The sequence below is a fragment of the Anas acuta genome, chromosome 5, assembly GCF_963932015.1.
Source record: "Anas acuta chromosome 5, bAnaAcu1.1, whole genome shotgun sequence".
NCBI classification, from domain to species: domain Eukaryota; kingdom Metazoa; phylum Chordata; class Aves; order Anseriformes; family Anatidae; genus Anas; species Anas acuta.
The window spans coordinates 10,162,493-10,183,102 of NC_088983.1; the positions used below are offsets into that span (position 1 = coordinate 10,162,493).

Below are 20,610 nucleotides of genomic sequence, written 5' to 3' on the forward strand. Positions count from 1 at the left end.
TTCAGCCCAGGATCTCGAAGTACTTTTCAGTGATAATGAACTGGCATCAGTATCTGTGAAGTATTATAATCAAAGACAAATGAAAAAAACTAAGGCAGCACTTTGCTGTCACCCCCAATTCAGAGTAAGTCTAGACCCCTAACCTTGCCAGAATGCAGTGATGATGCAGCCTCAGGCTGCCTCAGTTTAGTAAACCGATCAGAGAAGGAAACTCTTCCTTTCCTTATATTTATGGTAGGTCAGAAGCAAAAAGGAGCACAGAGCAGGAGGGCACAGTTGCTTCCAGCAGCACTACTTGCTTCAAGTGAGTTACAGTACAAAGAACTGGTTGTATCCAAGGAACAAAATTACTCGCTTGGGTCAGGATTACACGGCTAAGTACAAGGGGCAGGAGTCAGAGTACAGATCTGCAGAATTCCCAGCCCGAAGCTCTATGTTCCCCGACCTGTGTGTTAAACTCCTTTTTCCTTCAGCAACATCAGGAGTTGTGGACCCCCTGTGCACTTCCTTCCCCCTCTTCAAACACTGCAATATTTAGAAGAGGACAAAGACTTGTGTGATGAAAAGATGAGGCTCTACTTCCAAACTCAGAGCCAAAAGCCACTACCTTGTGAGGGACAATTTGGACTCTTGCCTCTGAGGAAAGAAACAGCTTTTGACTCCTTCTGCATCCTGAAATCAGCAGGAACTGTATCCTATGGTGAAGCAAAATACTGCAAGCATGAATTTACACAAAACCTCAGGCTTTCAATGGCAATGAGAACTGATTTAACTGCCTAAACCCCCAAGCCCCTTGCTAATACCTCTTTCAGTATGAAAACATATGCCTGAAACAGGACACCAGGCAAACAGTTGCACAACTTCACTAGGGTTGCAGCTGCACATTAAAACCGTAATGCCTCCTAAATATGCAGCTTTATTGTGCAGAAAAGTGTCTCTAACTGTTGGTACTCTCATTGTGGAACTCAAGACAGTCATTACTTTCTCTCTCCAAGTACCAATTAACAATTGTGGTTATTATTTAATCATCTTGTTGATTAATATGAAAGGTAACGTTTATTTCCTTGTTTACATGCTATGATCCCTAGTTGAAATGATAAAAACTCCTCAAGAGAATGCCTTCAAAGTGCAATCAAGATATATATTAAATCCTGATGAAACAATTATTCCTTCAATAGATCTGGCTGAAGGAGTTCCTCTGGGAAACATGTAAAAGAGAATGGGATACAAAGAACAAATTTACTCGGGATTTGTTTATTCAAGCACCTAACTAAGCGCTAACCATCAGTAAGCAAATGCACCCAAAAAGGACAAGCTAAGCAAAACATATAAATAAACAGAAAAGTCAGCCTTATTAAAGTATAACGTCTCTCAAAATAGCTCAGTAACACAGCTTTGGACCGTTTTAAGATGACACCAAATCCACTACTAGTTATCTTAACTTTCCCACCAAGGCAGACCACCTTTCAAACTGCTTTACTTCCATCAGGATTCACATGCTTTCTACAACCTCCACTGTTCAAAGGACAGTGCCACATGCTAGCGAAAGCAATCAACTGCTATTGTGCTGATAAATCCTCTTCCTATGAGTCTGGAGTGCCACGATGTACTGAGGAATTTGGCAAAGGGAGTGCAGATGTCCATGTGGGATAACAGGAAACCAAAAAAGCAGAGGAACTGAAGTAGATGTTGTAGAAAATAATTGCTGCTTTGACAGGCAACAGGCCAACAGCACTAATAACAATGTATGCAGTTCATATTTAAAAAGCATCTCTTCTCAAGTAGCGGTGCACAAAGCTTAATTATAAGCTCTCCATGTTTGAATGCAACAATCACTTTACCTGACATCAAAACGGGATTGTTTCTCATCACAGACATCGTGCACCAGCAGTACCAAACAGCCTGTTGGGTTTGTTTGTTCCCTAAAACGGGTAAGTTAAGGAGCCAGTGGAAGAATAGAGCAACTGGTGCAAAAGAAAATATACCCATCAAACTCTTGACTGTGAATATGAACATAAATAGCTGTCATCTCCAGTTCCTATAAACATCACAGTCAGTTCTTTAACTGTTACAAAAGCCAGTTGGGCAGAAGCCTTCCTATGCTGTGCTTGGGCTCCTGGACTGGTCCAGGCAAACAGAACCACAGAAGGGCTCATCAATCCTTATGCACTCCTTGCAGCGCCAACAATATACTTGGTGGTATCCCAGCCAAGTACTCATTAGGCCAAAATACAGGCCAGGCTGGTTTGGACATGGGCCCAACCAAATGAAACAAAATCCAACTGCATAAAACTCCTTACTTCAGTAAAAATCATGGGAATACGTACTTAAAGGGAGCCACTGCGGAGACACTCCAGAGTGCTGGGTTTCCTACAGTCCTTTTCCAACAACCCATTATTGAATTTACACCTGAGTTTCCAATCCTTTTTTTCTCCAGCATTCCTTTCCTCAGGTGGAATTTGTCCCATAACAACAGGCAAGGCCAAGCTTTCATAATCTGGGCCCTTTTTGTCTAGCACCAGAAGGGCACAGTCTGGGATCCTACCAGACCACTTTCTGTAGGTGCTGTGCCTCTTTGCATCTCTTCCTCAAATTTAGTCTCTCACATGAGGCCTTAAAATCCACCTTTCTCTCCATGGTGGACTGTCTGACCTCCTGCAATATCAATTTCTTTTTGCCCATGGGGAAAATTATGACCACTAGAGAACAGGATGCAGAACTTCAGTGTTACAGTAAACTGTTTTTCACAAATGCACACTTTCCACCTACCTTAGGTTTTACCCATTCAACCTCCTAGCTCACTTCCATGAAGCATTCTTGAAAAGAAAACTAAGCCTTTCTTTCTTATGTCCCCTTCCAATTAAAGCTTCAGAGACACCCACGTATATTATTTTTACTTCTAGCTGTGAGATCTACTGTTTACATTTTGCTTAACTCTTTCCATCTCTAATAGAAGATGTCTTTTAAGATGCTCTGGAGAGTTCTCTTCTCATAGCTAGGTGTCATGGTAGAAAATAAAACTAATATATGGCACATGTAGGAGCACTCAAATAGCAAATGCAAGGGACAGTCTGTAACCTGTTCTTTAGCCCAATACAATTTACAGATTACTAGATTTTCTACCATGCATGGATGAGACCAGTGAGGAAAAACATGGCCAGATCAATTACATAATGCTCAGCATCTAGGGGATAAGAGTGTTCAACAACAGTAGCTACAAAGGCTGCCCGTTTAAAAAAAAATAAAATATTTTAAATTCTGTTTGTGTAGTTAATGTGACATTTCAGATCTCTGTTGTACAGCAAGCTGCTTCTAGCTTACATTCACTGTACACGTTCTGCACATTATAGCTGTGAAAGTAAACAGCCCAATTTAAATCCCTAAAGAACAGCATTCCTTCTGGGCATAATTTCTTCATGAAGAAGAAAACTTGAATTTAAACTTTTACAATGACACTAACTTACAGAATTCCACAAAGTGTTAAGCAAACATTTATTAAGCTACATAAGGAAGAATGATGCAAAATACAGTCTGAGACACATACTAGAAATGAGTCAACTGAGACAGATGCAGAGGATTTAATTGACAAGGTGGGCTTGCAGACAAACTGACACAAGTCAGAAATAGAACTGGGAGTCCTGCTTCCAATTAAGCTCCACTGACAAAATAATGAAATAAAACTTCTGCACATTAATTTCAGCATGAGCCGTTACATATTAACATAGCTTTAGCATTATTAGCCAGCCTTATCTTTCAGAGATCACTGTCATTATTCATATTGTGAGAATGCTTAGGGGTTCGCCGAGCAGGTCAAGGCCAAAGAAATGTACAGTCCAAACCTTAAGTGGGAATTTGAGTTTACTTGAGGGTACACTCAGGAGTTTTGGTTTGACCTTGACGGATATCTCAGGACCAAACCTTATCCTGATTCTGAACCCTCCACAAAGTCTGCAAAATTCTGGGTGTAGGTTTGCACTGGATATCAGTCTGTGCCCTATATAGCAGAACTTTCCCAGCTCCCAGCCCAACACAGCCATCACCCCTCTGTCACATAACCCAGGCCTTTCCCACTGCAAGCCATCTCCAAAAGAAGCAGTGGGAAAGTCAGTCCGTCATTGTATCTGCAGTTCCAGTTATTGTTTCCTTAATTACTCATCAATACAGACAACAAATGGACGGATGTCCTACAATACACCCTGCAGCATTCTGTCCCAAGTCTTCCGCAACTCACAGAATGAACTTGGTTGGCATTATTACTTTTATTATTCTTATTACTTTTGATTTGTGGTTCTAAAATTAGAAAGATATCACAATGAAACAGTGCAGTTGCTGCCCAAAACTCCATGCAAACTTAAAAATAAGCAAGGTATCAGTTTCCACTTACAGCAGGCAGTTTGAATAATAAAATCTAGTTCAGAATGAGCCATTTTTAAACAGAAAGCTGGGAATGTCTAAATCTGTCATGAAGGTCTGGAAAAAAATAAAAGGCATCATCTCTATTTCTGCAATAAATTTTGTCCAAGGCATCAGCTATAAAATATGAATCAAGTTTTTAGATTATGGCCTGTTCTTCCCCCTAGAACAAGCTTAATAGGTTTCTGTGACACATGCATAGCTTCAGCAGCATCTTCTGACTTTCCCACTTCAGTGTCATTACACAAGCACAGCACCAAACCTTTGTTTCCTTAGCTGTCCCAGCAACACTGTACAGAAGCACTAAAGGGAAAAACAACTGATGTTCCTAATTTTGGTGGTTCCCTTCTTCAAAAAATAATTACTTTGTCTGGATCACGATGCACAGCCTCAAGCAATGGCATTTTTATAATCGTTGATGGTAATAAAGTTTCAATAGAAAAACATCATTCTAAAACATTCCAAAGTACCAAAACACGTCTAATATTGTGAGGATATTACCAAGCCAACCTTATGAAAGAAAGCATCTCCAATGTGAGATTAAGCTCATGCTTTGCCTCCTGCACATGGCATAATCTTGCAATTCAGGCTTGAATGTCAGCCTCTCACTTTGAGTGACCTCTTAATTTTCTCTTACCATCTCTTCTTAAAATCAGCAAGGCAGGAAAAAAATATATCAGCTATGTTGACATACTAGCAACATCACCTTCTACACCTTCTCCATGCTCCATCATAGGATGAACTTCACCTAATATTTCCCCTTTATATGTGTCTCCAATTTGTTATTACAAACTTCAAGGAAAGCAAGTCCACAGCCTCCCGACGCAGCCAGTTCCAGTTTTTACCTATTCTGACTGTTAGAAAATCCACACCTCATGTCTCTCACCAATCTGCCTTGCTGGATTATGTTCCTTATTTCCCCCTTCACCTCTCCAGCCGACATGCAGAGGAGCTTATTTCCTTCTCCTGCAGCAGACTTGTGTGAAGACTTCTGCCGTGCCTCAGCCTTCTCTTTACCAGACCTCTGGCCTTCCAACCTCTTCTAACAGGTCAAGTGTCCTTGATTTCTGATCACCCTTGTTGTTCTTTCTACTCTATTCACGTCTTCATCAAGTATAGAATCGAGGCTTAATGGACAGGTGAGCTATAGCTGAGATCCACCTGAATTCAGGCACCACACAGAAAAAAACAGGCAAAACAACTTTGGGATGGACTGAAAAAGACCTCTGGAAGATGAGAAGTTAAAAAAAAAAAAAAAAAAAAAAAAAAAAAAAAAACTGCAGAGTATCCCTGACATCAGAAGAGTTTTCCCATGGTGTACAGACCCAAGAGTTGATGCCTCTTCTAAACTACACACTACTATTTAAACAGGAACAACCAACCCAGCCCACTTTCAAAGCATTCAAGTGATTTGCATACAGGAATCAAAGAAGGAATTCTCACAGCTCTTCTCTGTGATTTTTCTCCATGTTTGAGAAACACCAAAGAGCAAATCTTGACAAAGAGCATTCACTGACTTTCATTCCAACTATTGTTTCTATTATCCCAAACCAGCAGTTTCTGAGGTCACTATAGAAATTGTCATGAGTGGCATCAGCTCTGTATTCTCCTCAGCATGCAAATTTAAGACACTTTTGGCCAAGGAACATTTCTTCAGTAGCTAGAACCAAGGCTCAGGAACTGACATCCATACACACCAGAATAACAGCTAGTCACCGCAGCCTGCCACATACCATTTCCAGCTCTGCTCACTAATGATGTGAAACAAAGCAAGAGCAGATGAACACATTGCTGTACTTCTATGCTCGCTGTTTACAATTGTACCATATGACAAACTGCTGAAAACCTGTGTAGGTTAATCTTTATGTAAGCAAGACTGTCAACACCTAATATAGAAATATGTCAGCTCCTGGGTCGCACACAGCATAGATAGCTATGTATTGAAAAGCTACCTGAATGCCAGCAATGTTGTCTCGCTCTGTCTAATGAACTAACTGAGCTAAAGCAGGCAGAACCACATCAATCACACACCTTAGGCAAAAAAAAAAAAAAAAAAGTTGCACTTATTTGCAAGCAAGACCCAGACTCCTGAAACAGGTTGAGGAAAGCAAAATTTTACTCTCATTTGTATTCTATCACGAAAAAGTAATAAAGCCATTTTTTAAACTGAAAAGTAATGAAACAGAAACAATGGTGCTAACTAGCCATTCATTATTAAAGTAATTACTTAAATAGATCATTTAACATTTTTCCCTGCAATACCAGCTCCCAATATATAGAAAGAAGCCAGTATCAAAATGACTTATCAGGCAATAAATCATTTTTGTTACAAAGGATATTACACTCCATGCTATTCATCAAAAACAATCTGGTATGGAAAGCAAAAGCATTCTGCTCATTCAGGCTGCTCCAGGGAAGAAGCAGGCACATCTGTGATTGGAAGGGATGAGAGAGAAAAGGCAGCACGGGGATAGCCCAGGGTTTATCCAAAGCATGAGGTTCAGTCAAATGTCACTCAGGAAAGAAGGGGATTGAACTTAGGTTCAACATAATGCAGGATATTCTCATTGCTGGTCACAAATCAGGGTCTGATATGCGACTGTAGAGCCTCCATTAAAATAAAAGTTCTGGGGATGGTTATGTTTTTAGGGTTTACCCCAACACATCATCCTCCGAGACATACCTTTCTCATCACCTCCAGCTCCCTCTGTTCTACATCTCAGCACACATCTAGAAATTCCACAGACAGCCCATTCCTACTTCAGCCAGGTTTTATTTAAGATACTTAGCCAAAGGCTTGACACCTATAGTGCTAGGCAAATAACTTCTCAGGGGGGCATTTACTTATTCCTAGTGTTGGAGTTAAATGGGCACTGACAGCACTAAATGATGCAGTGGAAACCACCAAAGTCATATGCCCACACAATGAGTAATTTTAAACAGAGGAGGGACACATGGGCTTCTGAAAGCCCAGCGTTCCTGTGATTTATTTAACTGACTTCAGTTCTGAAGCAATGCTTCTCAGAGGTATAACAGGCTGAAATTGCAGCACCATTTAAAATAGCACTTACCAGGAAAATGTAAGACGCGTGTTCTCCCATCACTGCCGATGGAGAGATTTGATTATTTGTGACCCAAAGATTCAAATTTCAGGAGAAACAAGCAACTCCTTAAGACCTGCTGAAGACGTATTACCAAATAACGTTCTGAAGCTCGCCTTGGACTCCAACTAGCTTCACTAATAACATTTAGATTAGATTCATTTTATGCCAATTAACTTCCACTGAGTCATTTCTTTCCAGTAAAAACTCCACAGGGCACTGCTTCTCAGTAAGTGAGCTCCACAAGTAAGCGAGGACACAAAAAACTCAACAAAGCTGAAAGCAACCCCAAGGGCAATGGGCAGAGAAGCACTAACTGCTGCTGAGTGAGGTACTGGCTAAGCTCTTTGAAGTGCCCTGCCAAAAAAAAAAAAAAAAAAAAAAAACACCTTCCATCCTCTGACAAGAAGAATTAGGGAAATTTTATAAAGACGAAACTCCCTGCTACTTAGAGAGAATATGAAAGTACTTTGAGTGATCTTACAGTTGGTCAAGCTCTGCAACTGGTGCGTATTTTGCCTTGACCTTTCATGTTTGTTGTGAGTGATAAACACACAGTGTCCCATTTTGCCACTAGCACAAGCAAGCAAAGTGGTCTAACTCAGAACACAGCCGGTGTCGGCTGAAAATCCACCTGCCCTACAAACCACATCCAACACACAGTAAACCAAATATCAGAGTGACTGCAAGTCAGCCACGAGAGCTAAATACTCAAGTAAGTATCAGCCTGATTTTACTACTTTGATTGCTAAATCTGTCTTGTCTTAATAAAGCATTAAAATAGTTAAGTGTGTTATTGAAAGAGCCTGAAAGTCCCCAATAAAGTTGTGAGACAGGTGCAAACTGTCAAATTACAGCCCCACAGGAAAGTCGCCGTTATCATTTTACCTATGGAATGCCTCATTCCTGCTGCAGCAAAACCACCAGTGCAGCTGCCACGGCCGCCAAGCTGGGGAGCCCCAAATAACAGGGTCAGAACAAGCACTGATGTTCAGGAGTCCAGGAACCAAAGCAGCAGGCGGAGGGGAAGGGCTGGGATGGGGGAGGTCAGAGAGGTGTTCCTCTTGACAAACACAAAGGGCACAAAGAAAGGGACAAAGAGAAAAAAAGGCTCGGGCAGCTAGATAACATTGAAATCCCACATATTCAGGCAAACTGCATAAGCAGATGCATTCAGCTGTGGATGAATGAGAAAATACAAAAAGAATCATATGAAAAATATCTAAATGAAAGGAAAAATATTAAGTTCAGGAAAGCAGAAGATCAGAGAACAGGACAATAGAAATATCTGCATGACTCCAGACAAGATTATCTATAAATACCTCAGACTTTCCCCTAGTTTAAAACCCCTTCCACAGACCACAATTTATGCACACACTCACATGCACACTCTGTCAGTCACTTCTGTCTCCATAAATTCAAACTTGGGCAGCTCTGAAGGCACAAATTCTGACCTACCACATAGTTGTGAGCACATCTGTAACAAATTATTCTGCTTTGCTCTTCTTCCTGAGCATCACGAACACCTCAGAACATAGAGCTAACCCAACACCCAACTGCTGCAAGTGTCATAACAGAGCCACCTAGAGCAGCTCAAAAAGTCATTTCACCTGCTGGGGGGCTGCCTCTGGTGCTCCAGAACCTCCCACATTACCCACTGAGGCACTCAGGGTCTCCTCCCCACTGTAATTAGCCATATTAATTAGCGATATCCCGATAACCAATCTACTGACCTCTGGGACATTGTTCATGCTTTCAGCAGTGCTCAACTCAGCAGTACCGATGTCCAAAGCTCTACCTTCCCTCTCTTCTCAACTGCTTCAACTTCTTTAACTCCTCCCTTTGCTGAACTACAGCTCTGTCTCATCTCAGTTTGCCTCATCAGTCTCAGTCTTCACGGACGAGCTCTTCCTAGCAGGGAACCTGGCTTACCATATGCTGATAAAGCACTATGTAAATGGATGATGCAGTATTAGCAATGATACCAGTAATGATGTCCTGCTCTTAAACATGCTGCTCTGAGAGTCATTTCTGTCTCCAGGAACAAAGCCTACTAAATTCAGGCTTATCTTCTAATTTATCCTCCTTATGGGCTAAAGCGAAATGGGATATACCTAAAGCATACACTGTTTTGTTTGGCCTTAATTATAGGCAGTATTATGCTGCCACAGCAACTAGAAAAGCTTAAGCTGCCTGAAGATGATACAAGATACTGCACAATGCTACACACCCTGCCCCGTCTCCTGTCCCCACATAGCACTGTGCTAGGCACGGGTCATGTCTGCACCCCAGGGACAGCCAGTAAATGCATTCCAGCAGCCGTGGCATGGCACCGACAGGATGAGGCAAGCTGTCTGGTGGCACCTGCTCCGTCTGCATTTGCACACCTGTGTGAGGGCTTTCGTGCTCTCCCCAGCTCCATGCAGCAGGGAAAGGGGGTCTGGGAAGGTGTCTGGGAAGGTGTCTCCCCCTCCAGCAGCATGCAGTGAGGCAACGCTGCAGGGAGCAGGCTGCTCCAGCCCTCCAGGTTCTGAGGAGAGATTCATGAGGGGGAATTAACACATCTGGCTCCCCCTAAAACACCTGGATGCTTCACTTCACCTGCACATCTGTATCTCTGCCCCCAAGGGGCGATTGCTCAGCCACCCTTCCCAACTGCCATTAAATGGTAGCAAGAGAAAGCGGGGCACAGTAGGGCATTTAATGAAGAAGGACTGATGCTCCTCCGAGTGGCTGTTGTGCTGCATTAATGCCAGACAGTTGTTGTGTCCCTGGAAGAGCTCTGTGGCTCCCATGATACTGCCATGACGCTGTGAAGGGGAGACAAACCATGCACGTACAGTTTTTTGGATATCTCTGCCAGCAAGGCAGTCTTAGCTGGAAAGAGCTGGTACCTTGCTTTCCTGGGTGAAAAAAATAATTAAAATTAAATACAAATTTAATTTTCCCACACACCTCAACATGATTTCTTGGGTGTGGACTACTCTGAACAAGACAGCTTTAACAACTGACTCTGCATCTTCCCTTGACTCGTCATTTGCAAAAAATTTACTACAGTTACCCGTAAGTATCACAGGCACTTCTGTTTCAGCCTCACAAACTAGCCTGACTACCACAGGTCAGCACTAAAAGGTCTAGCTCAGGACCCAATGAGTCACACATTTTCTTCACCTTCTGGTGAACTACTACTTATTCATAACCCAGTTATCTACTTTAGCTGTCAAAGAGATTTAAATTGTGCCAGCTCTGCACAAAGCTGGGATACCAACACATCCCAGCAGGGTACAGGGCAAAAGTTTACAGCTATTAAATACAGAAAACTGGTGAACTACATTATGAGCTTAGCAGAAATATAATTCTTGCTTTTAACAGGACAGAGAATGGCAGGCTGAAGTGCTTTAGCTAAAAACATCTTAAACATGGCAACTTAAAAAACATAAATGTATGTTTCATTTTTTGTTCTTTTTTTCCCCTGCATTAAATTCTGAAAGTACTGATAGTCATGGAATAATCAGGTTTAACAGGTTAGCGGTAATATATGCCTCAAGTGTTCCTAATACATCATAATCTTCTTTCACAGAATTTGCATCACTGTCAAACCGAACTACTGATTTTCAGTTGATGCTTTTAACATGTTTCTATGGTTACTTTCCAAGGTCGCATCACAGACGCCTGAACAGCAGTTCAGAAAGACAAAAGGCATTTTGCATCCTTCACCATATTAAATAATTTATGAAAGTTAAGGCATCCTCATGGAAAAAAAAAAAAAATCATAAAAGAATGGTTCTGAGGTTATTTTCTCAGCAACAGTTTGAAGCACAGTAAAATCAATATCTCCACAAAAGCCTTCAAGAGGCAGGCTATTTGACTAATGTTCCATATGGTACAAAACGCTAAGGAACGTTCCAAGTTTAGATCTATATGCACAAGCCTACATGAACTGCATGAGCGGATCTTAAAGCAGAACATGTAGACATCTAATTTGCTACTGTCAGCTTCATCTTTTAAATCAGGCAGCAGCTATTGTCTCAGAAAGTGTTCCGAATCTGAAAAAAAAATGCAAAAATAAAACTGAAAAAGTGAAGTAAAAATGGTAATGACAGCCTTTATTATTTCCATCGTTTTTCATTCAAAGCCATGCAGATTTCATCTGTCCCCGAAACGTTACAAATTTTGACTAGTGTAATGAAAGCCTGTGCACAAAATATCTGAATCCTCTGCCTACCGCTACACTAGATCAGAGTTTATTGGAACTAATTGAAGTGTCTGAGGCTTGGAACAAAAACACATTAGTCATTTAGTGGTTGTGCTAATATTGCTATGCCTTTCCTGCAGTTTCATTAGATACAGACTGCTTCAATACCCTAATCATATGCTCAGTCACAGCACAATCAGTACACAGAGTACTGACAAGCTGTCCCACCATGCCTAGAGCTGATAAGGTGTCTGCTCTATGAGTAACCTCAATTATTGACTATATTTTATGGTCAATCTAATGACCAAATGCTTATCAGTGAACCATCAGGTGCCTGTAATAGGATAGTGACCCTTAGTTTATATGTACCATTACTGCTCATTAGTGAATAATTAGATTCTTTAATCCACAACTCACAGGCATTACAATATGATGGAATATCCTGAATCAAGAAAAAGACGACTACGCTTATTTTAACTCTTAAGATGTTCAATTACATTACTCAGAGCTTGTATGTTATGTCTTGTTAAGAAAAGCTGCTTGCAAAAAGTGTATCATGTGTAATGTTTTATGTCATGTCTAAATTGACACAGCTTTCCTAAACATGCAGGAATATGACGAGAGTGGACAGATAATGGGTGTGACTCACCAGCATGATTCTCCAGATTTATTAACTTAACTGGTTTTAATCTAGCAAAGCCCAGCAACACTGCAAATGATATAGAGACCTAGAAACTAGTGAGCGCATACTGAGTGCTATGTTTGGAGAGTAATTCATCAAACAAAAGCAGGCAGATGCGAGGGAAAACAGTTGCAAACACACAGCTCCTTCCCTGCCTCAAAAGTCAGTGGTCCCATGGCAGCAAGCGCAACCCTGCAACCAAACCAGCTTGAAAAGACACAAAAATAATCCACTATCAAAGATGATTAAGGAAGGCAATGTAATACAGCTTGTCTTCTGCTCAACCTTGCTCAGGGTTTCTTGGCTCTATACACCATTCCTTCCAAACTGCTCTGACTCCTCTTCCCTCCAGCTCGCCTTGGGGCACTGAGGCCGGACACCTGCACTCCCACCAAAGCTCCACAACCCCAGCCAGCAGCACAGGCAACAGCTTCCAGCCACCAACAGGCAAAAATCACCCAATGGCTTTAATTTTTAGGGAGCCTTGACTCTTCTCCCAAGGGAATGGTATGTTCTTTTTAGGCAATTAACCTCCTCCAAAGTGCATGCCCATTCTCCTCCTCCTCACTGCCCTTCTGCCTGTTCGTGGAAACACCACAGCCTCTCTTCCCCAGGTGTCTGCCTGACAAAAGACCTGACAGCTTATTACAGCTTTCTACCACAATAAGCCAATATTTACTTAGCTGTGAGCATAAGAGAATTCAGACCACAGAGGAGTCCCTACAACTATCTTGCCTATTTTCACTTGGTAATTGCACATTCAGGTCACTTATACCAAAAAAAAATAAAAAATTAAAAATTAAAAATTAAAAGAGAGAGAGTTAAAAGAGAGAGAGAGGAGAGAGAGAGAGAGAATAAAAGAGAAGAGAAGAATAAAAAGAGGAAAAGGCCCTGGAAACAGGTTCAAAGTATGGAGCCACTACAGCAACAAGGCATCACTCGCTCCATGCCAATGGTCAAAGCAACCCCCATTTTTCTGAAATCTGAGGAATACCAGGTTAAACGTCACCTGCACTGTAAGGGTAAACTGGGAACCTCTTCACACCCATCAATGCCCATGAGCTGTACTTCTTGCTCTGGCTTTCTTATTCTGACAGTGACCTACTGAGAAGCTGCATTTTCTTCTAAATCCTCCAGTCCTTCAGTAACACGACCATTGAGTAATGTCTGGCAATTTGCTTGTGTGGCAGAGTCAGACGTTAATCAAAGCTTTTCTCCTTCTATGACAGATCAGAGTGAGGGAAAAAGGCTTAAAAACTGATTTAATTTCTTAATACGCTTCTGTCTGCTGTTTCTAATATTTGGCTTTGATTTTGAATACTTAGCACTTCTGTGCTAGACACTCTGCATTTCTAGGTAATGAATAAAATGCTTTTCCTTTTTTTTTTTTGAAAAGCACAACATAATTAATCTTGAAGAAATTAAATATGACATTCAAATGAGAAAAAGCTCTGGATGAATATGTAAATTTTGGCTTCACATATGCTTAACAAAACCAATGCATTCACAGCAAAGACTATCTTAAAGACATTAATTTTAACTACATGTACCTCTCACCACTAGGTACAGATTTTGCTGTAGTTCTTTTTTTTTTTTTTCTATCCATGTAAGGACATAAACCCCTCTGTATTGTCTTCTGAGTTTGTGACCTTACAAACACAAAGCTACAACTCTCACTGAGGAGCAAATTGGAGTAAAAAAACAAGCAAACCAAAAAAAAAGCTGCACAGACCTCCTCCTTTCCCAGGCACAAGCCAGCCCACAAGCAAGAGTCAAAGGGTGCTATTTCACTGAATAGAGACTCCAGTTTTAATGTGAAATAGACATTTATCTGCTGCCAGCAAACCATGCCACAGCCCAAAAGCTAATTGTGCTAGGACCTGTACAAACACAGTTAATGCTGCTTCATGAAGGCGACAACTGGAAGCCTTTATTCATGTGAAAATGTCTGGATCTACTGTTACTGCTGCTAAGTAAATCACAGATGCAGCTTCCACAAGAAACCTACAATGACTTTGTCGTCCAGAGTAACTAACCATGTACCCCAATACACTGAGAGTTAATACACATGCATATTTTTGCCTAGCTAGTTTATTTCTATGACAAGTGCTGTAAACTGGATGGTGCAAAGGGATGGAAGAAATGGGACTGGAAAGTTTAGATGAAATAAACATGATATCCTATCCGGACTGAAGAAAATCACTGCAACCATTGGTATCCTTCTATTCCAATTTCTGCTAGCATCTGTCTCTCTTCACCCCTGAAGATTTCCTCCTCTTCCTCTCCTCTTGTCCTTAGAACTACATACCTCAGAACTGAGGGGAAGAGGCAGCATCAAACCTTTGTTCTGTAGGTCCCCATGTCAGGAGGCATCAGAAACAGAGGGCGCAGCAGGAGAAGAAGGTTAAGGCCAATGGGGATGGAGACACCTGGCCAGGACTAGGCAATGGTACCCACCTGAGAACCTGCTTAACATATGCACAATTGCCGTGGATCAAACTGAATCTCCCTCCCCCCACTTTCATATGATTTTCTGCATTTCAATCTGTGTTTTCAATAACTGAACTCATTTCTTGAATGCTTGCTTTTAGGGAACAAAAGATTCCTAGATGGGCTCTGGAAGACTGAGAAATTAATGCTGCAATGCATTGTGATTAAAGATCATGAAAATGCTACAAAACTACTCTAGATAACTGATAACTGTTAAAAGAAAGAAACACACAAGTGCTTTGTGGAAAAAAAAAAATCATCCAGCGCTATCATTTGGTTAACATTTGAAGGGAATTTTGAACAGAGGAAACATGGGTAGGGAATAAGCAATGCACTAATGGGTTTTAAAATGTTTTAGCTAGCACATAGCTGCTAAAGCTATAAAACTCCAGCTCACTCAGGGCAAAGACAGATTCATGAGAAGCAATTAGGGCCTGATCCAACATACAGTGATGTAATTTGAAGTCTTGCTGTTGACTTCAAGAATCTTTGAATTAAGCCAATGACAATCATTAGCAAAGATCCATCTCTTTACAACAAAACCAGAAATGTATTTTGCTGACCACTGGCAGAATTATCACTGGGAAGAAAAGATTCGGATGTTATTTCAGATTATTATGCACCAATTTATTTCTTTTAATTCTAAGGGCGTTGTTTTATTTTCTGAATTTTCCAGCTTTGCTAATGTAAAGTTAGTCTTTACGTTAGCTTAAAACATACAGATTCACCCTGAAAAAAAAAAAAGTAGTTTAAACTAAATCAGACTGTTCATACCCACATTATGAAATACTGTAATAAAAGCTGTGCTGCCGTCCACTCTAAGCACTTTGTAGTGGATTCATCTGTCCTTATTTAGGTAACTAAAAAAAAACACAACAAAGCCACAAGTGTCTAACTGAGCTTTTCCCCTTACTTTCTTCTCTACTTCCACTAACTTCAGGTAACTCTCTCAAACGGATTATTCCCTGTTGTCAACCACTTCTGTGTTGATTTTAATTGTGCAGGCATAGACTCAATGCTAGAACTTCCACATGCAACACTTTGGGTAGACCCTTCCCAGTTTCTTGTGTACACAGTCACGGTGGTATGTAGGCATATAATGGTTCAGACTCATTGTACCATGGTCTCCTCTAACAGGACTTGGGAAGCCAAGCTCTTTTTGAGATCAGATTATAACTTACACTAAAATTCCTTTTCTGTTTTTTAATGTTGCAAAAAGAATTAAAGATAAAGAAAAGGGAAACAATACAATTTTTACATACTTACATGATAAAAATGATCCTTAGTGCATAAATTTTACTTTAATGCCATTCACAGACATACGTTTTTCAATATTGTCTAAAAACATGCTCGGTTCTGAATTAAAAAAGGAGTTTGGAATGCAAGTACAAAGCCCTGAATTTTGTTGTTTTAAATACCATCTGCTTGAGAGCACATTGCATTTAATCAACAGTGCTAATTACAACAAACATTTCACAAACAAAACCAACAGCTTATTTTCATTATAAGACCCAAGAATCAAAAAAAAAGATTGTTCTAGGCTGCTGCTAAAAAACTAATGTCTTAAACTGTTTTAACTGTTGCTACCAACTGTGGGGAAAAAAAAAAAACAACAAAAAAACCACCTCCATTTGCACATCCAGTCATGCTACTGAATAAAAACCTAAATAAAAACCTCCTATTTTTGATCAGAGTGTAAAAGCCTCATTACTTTAGCTTCTGCTTCAAGGAAACCTACTCAAAAACAGATTGGCTACAGGTAGAAAGATCCGTTAAGGATCAGATAAAGACCAGAGCAGCACATATTATTAGGTTTCAATCAAATGAGGTTCCTGCTCAGGCATCCAGAGTGAGAAAGGGGATGTCACCATCACATCCCTGCTTCCCTATAGCAGTGGAAAGCTACAGTCACAACCACAAGACTAATTCCACCTCTCAGCAACCAGCACCAAACGCTCCACTTTCTACCTGCAGCAAAGACTCCAAGCATTTCACAACCATTTGAACACCCATGAGCATTTACAGAAAACAGCAAAATGACAAACTACCTTATGAAGAACGAAGCCGCAGCTGAGGTACCTGCCGAGACCCCAGCTGGAGCCACCAAGCTCTGGGAGGCCACTGAGCTGCCTGTTCCCGTGGGGTCGGAGTTGTTCTGCCCTGAGCTGACCTGAACGCTGGGTCCATCCCGGCCACCTTCTGGTGCTGTTTCTGCCTGGAAGAAACAAAAAGAAAAAACACATATACAGGTTAATAATCTTGCATGACATGGAGCATTTACATGCACTGCTTCCAAAGAGTGTCTTTGCAAGGGCAAACGTGAAGACCAACAGTGGCTGAGGAGAGACACAAGTGGACAGGCGTACCACAGAAGGTCCTGCAACAGAGAAGGTAAAAACCATGACTGTAGCAGACAAGCAGAATAACACAGAGACCTATTGTGATGGGTAATGTGCAGTTAAATAGTTTGACAGGCATGAAGAAATGGAAAACGATAAGCAGAACCCGTTGTTTTACGGTGTTATTTGGGAGCTGGCAGAACTGTTTATCTGGTTCAGTTGTAACTGTCAGGAATTATTTCTCAGTGGCACATCATCTACGAGACCTATCTGTGTAAGAGGAACTAACCAAATGGTCACATTTGTAACTTGTTTCCACATGAATAACCCCAGGAACTAAATAAAAAAAAATGATTTTTTAGAACATGTATACAGCCCTGCTTGTCTACATTATCCATCTTAGCAGCACAAGCGCCTGGCCTTTTTTTGTCTCCTGCAAACTGTTCCAGTGGGAAAAGAGGAGTGGCTGGAGATGCATCTTCTCCAGCATAACCTATCTGTGGTATTTGAGACAGAGTCTGGACGAAAGTAGTGGTTTGGGGATTTTGCCAAAAAATCAGACATTTGTATTGTGAAATTGTGTCACATCGACATCATCATGCCCAGGCTACTACCTCTTTCAGAATCAAGTTCAATTAAGTCCCATCAGTCAAATACTCACTGACAGTGCTGGGAAGGACTCATTTTAGGGAGAACCTGCTCTCTGTCTAGGAGTACTGAGGATTTAATTAAAGACGACACCACAATAAATATTTGTCAAAAGAGTTAATTGCTTCATGTATGATAATATATGATATTTCTGTCATCTGAAATACTACTTTGACATTTCCAACTAATTAGCTAAAATAAATTCCGGAAAAGGAGACAGCCTTGTAATGAAGCACAAACGCAATTAAGTACTTCCTGGGATGCCACCAAATTTTAAGTTTTGTGCTGCCATAGATCATGTTTTACAACTACAGATACACAGACTCGGTAACAGCACCTTCCCAGCTACACACACACTCAATTTCCTCATACAATGAAAAAAACAGAGTTGTTCTCATGAGAACTGAGGTAACCCCGGTATCAAGTATAAGAAAACTCTGCCAGCCAAGCAGTGTTTGACTGATGCATGAAAGGCTGTCTGGAGTTTCATTTGGACTCATTCCCATAGGTTCTGAGTGCTGAATTCCCAGTTCCCAGAGAAGTCAAGAAGAAGAAAGTGCACTCAGCTCTTCCAAACGTCTGCTCTTTAAAGATTAATATTATTATCAGTATTATGGAGTGGCTGACTAATGCTTTACCCTAGACTGCCACACCAAAAAGCGCTTTTATAGACCTCACCTACGAGATCTGAGGCTGAGACACAGAACAATATTCACACAGATTAACTTAATCCTGGTGAAGTTACTTGTGCTAAAAGCCTAACTTGAAGCTTTAAATAACCTTCTACAAAATCCCTTCACTTTGTCACACATAAGTCTCAGGAGAACAGATATTTTAGCGATGCAGGTAAAAAAGCAGAAACCGAACACCACTAGAGGTCAAGAATGGCACAGAAATGGTATGCCAGCAACACACACTCAGAAAATGAAAACTATCCCTGCCACGATCTACTGGTGTTAAACCACCACATATGGACAGCCAGGAACTGAGATGCCTGGAAAAGGATGAGATCTGCTCATGGGGTTAGTTGCTAAAATTTAAATGATTGAGTAAGGAGGACTGTGAGGTAGGTGGTGAATGAAACAGGCATTGAGCACGAACAAAATGAAGCAGCAAATGTATGGTCCTGACCTACACCAACTATGGGAAGTATATGGCACGAGGAAAAGAAAAAAGCAGGCTGGGAAAGATCCAAACACGCCACCTTCTGAGTTTGCTAAACCGACGCAAAGCGCTACTAATAAGCAGAGCTTACTATGGGCTCAGCAATGTATAAATTAAGCAACCTGCGTCAGATGCATTGGAGAACAACCAGCACAAGAACATGTGACACGAGTCACAGAAAATTAAATGCCAACAAGGAAGAGGCAGACTTACAATCTTTGACCTAAGCTGCTGCATCAGCTCTAACACCAGGCTGCCCAGTGTCACTACTGGTGCACACAGTGCTATGCTTCACCTTGAGTTTTGTCTAATTAAGCAATTTGAGTGATGAAAGTAGAGTTATACAGCAAAGCGATGAAGCAAGGTGGAGCAAGACTGGTTCCTGAAGAGAAGGGGTGAGAAATGCTGGAGCTGGTACGTGGGGCATGCAAATTGGCACACCAAGGGCCTGCCATGCCCAGTGGCCAGCATGAGAGGGAAACCCTACCAGCAGCCACTGCCAGACTAGCATTAGTGCTTGAATATTCCCACACATTGTGCCAGGAAGACAACCACAACCCTCCGTCACGTGCACTGTCTCAGATTAAAAATTACAGGGTCAAGCTGAATTCCCCAAATGTATTTTTCCATTCACTTTTAATGGGGCTATATTAGACAGCGGGATTTTGAAACAAAGAAAAGCACATTTAAACAACATATTGAAAAAGGAAAGCAAAAGCAACGTGCTTCTAACCAACCATACTCATGCATAACCTAAGTGACAGCATAATCTGAAGTTAAAACTAAAATCTGTAGAGTTAGCATGAAACCAGGGAATTTTGCAGCAAAGTGGGCTAGATTTATAAGAACTGACTGGAATCTGTTGACCAGACCAGGTTTTGCTTCTTTGTAAATACTCTACTTGTCTTCTGACAGGTCAATTCCTATTAAGCTATTCACATTTAACAAAAAACATGAGAAATTGATGTTTTCTTCAGAACTTTTTTTTCAACACATGCCTTCTTCAGCACTTTTTCCACTTCTATGAGAACTTAAAAGCCTATATATCTAAAAGAGACCAATGATTGTGGGTATATCAGGCATCTAACTTGAAATATCCAAATCAAACCTCATTTTTCAGATAGCAGATGGTTTATACTTTTCAAACACCAGTTTGCTAGCCAAAGTATCTAAACTGGATGTCTGTAAATTGCCATTCCCAGAATCATTAGACACTTCTAAAACTCATACTGTAATTTCTAGGTAAATTTGGCAGTACTATTCACACTTCTATGCATTTAATTTATATCGAAGGAGGATGAGGGGAAGCTAAGGAGAATGCATTGACTCTTGTAGAGAGGAAAGTGAAATAAGATGTGCAAGATAAATTCATCATAGGACTACTGCAGAGGACAACAATCCATACCTTTTTCATTAAGTCTTCAATTACTCAATTAGAATTCTTAAACACTGCAGGAAAACTGATGCTACCTCTCAGTGAGAAGCTAGAAAAAAAGCCAAACAAGATCTTCCAAGTTTAAGATTCAAGGACTGCTTGCACCATACAAAGTGGAAGCATTTTCCAACACAACCACATTC

At 40.8% G+C, this 20,610-nt stretch overlaps 1 protein-coding gene across 3 annotated transcripts in view; it reads right to left on the minus strand.

Annotated features, from left to right (window-relative positions):
* The window catches only part of KIF26A (kinesin family member 26A), a 99,464-nt gene that overhangs the window by 31,301 nt on the left and 47,553 nt on the right, over window positions 1–20,610 (minus strand). For 2 of the 3 annotated variants that reach the window (XM_068682617.1, XM_068682619.1), the window contains one exon: window positions 16,930–17,096. In XM_068682617.1, coding sequence (XP_068538718.1) covers window positions 16,930–17,096 — 167 coding nt within the window. Of the gene's footprint in view, window positions 1–9,247; window positions 9,385–16,929; window positions 17,097–20,610 lie in introns of those variants that run through there. The other variant, XM_068682620.1, reaches the window with a different exon arrangement.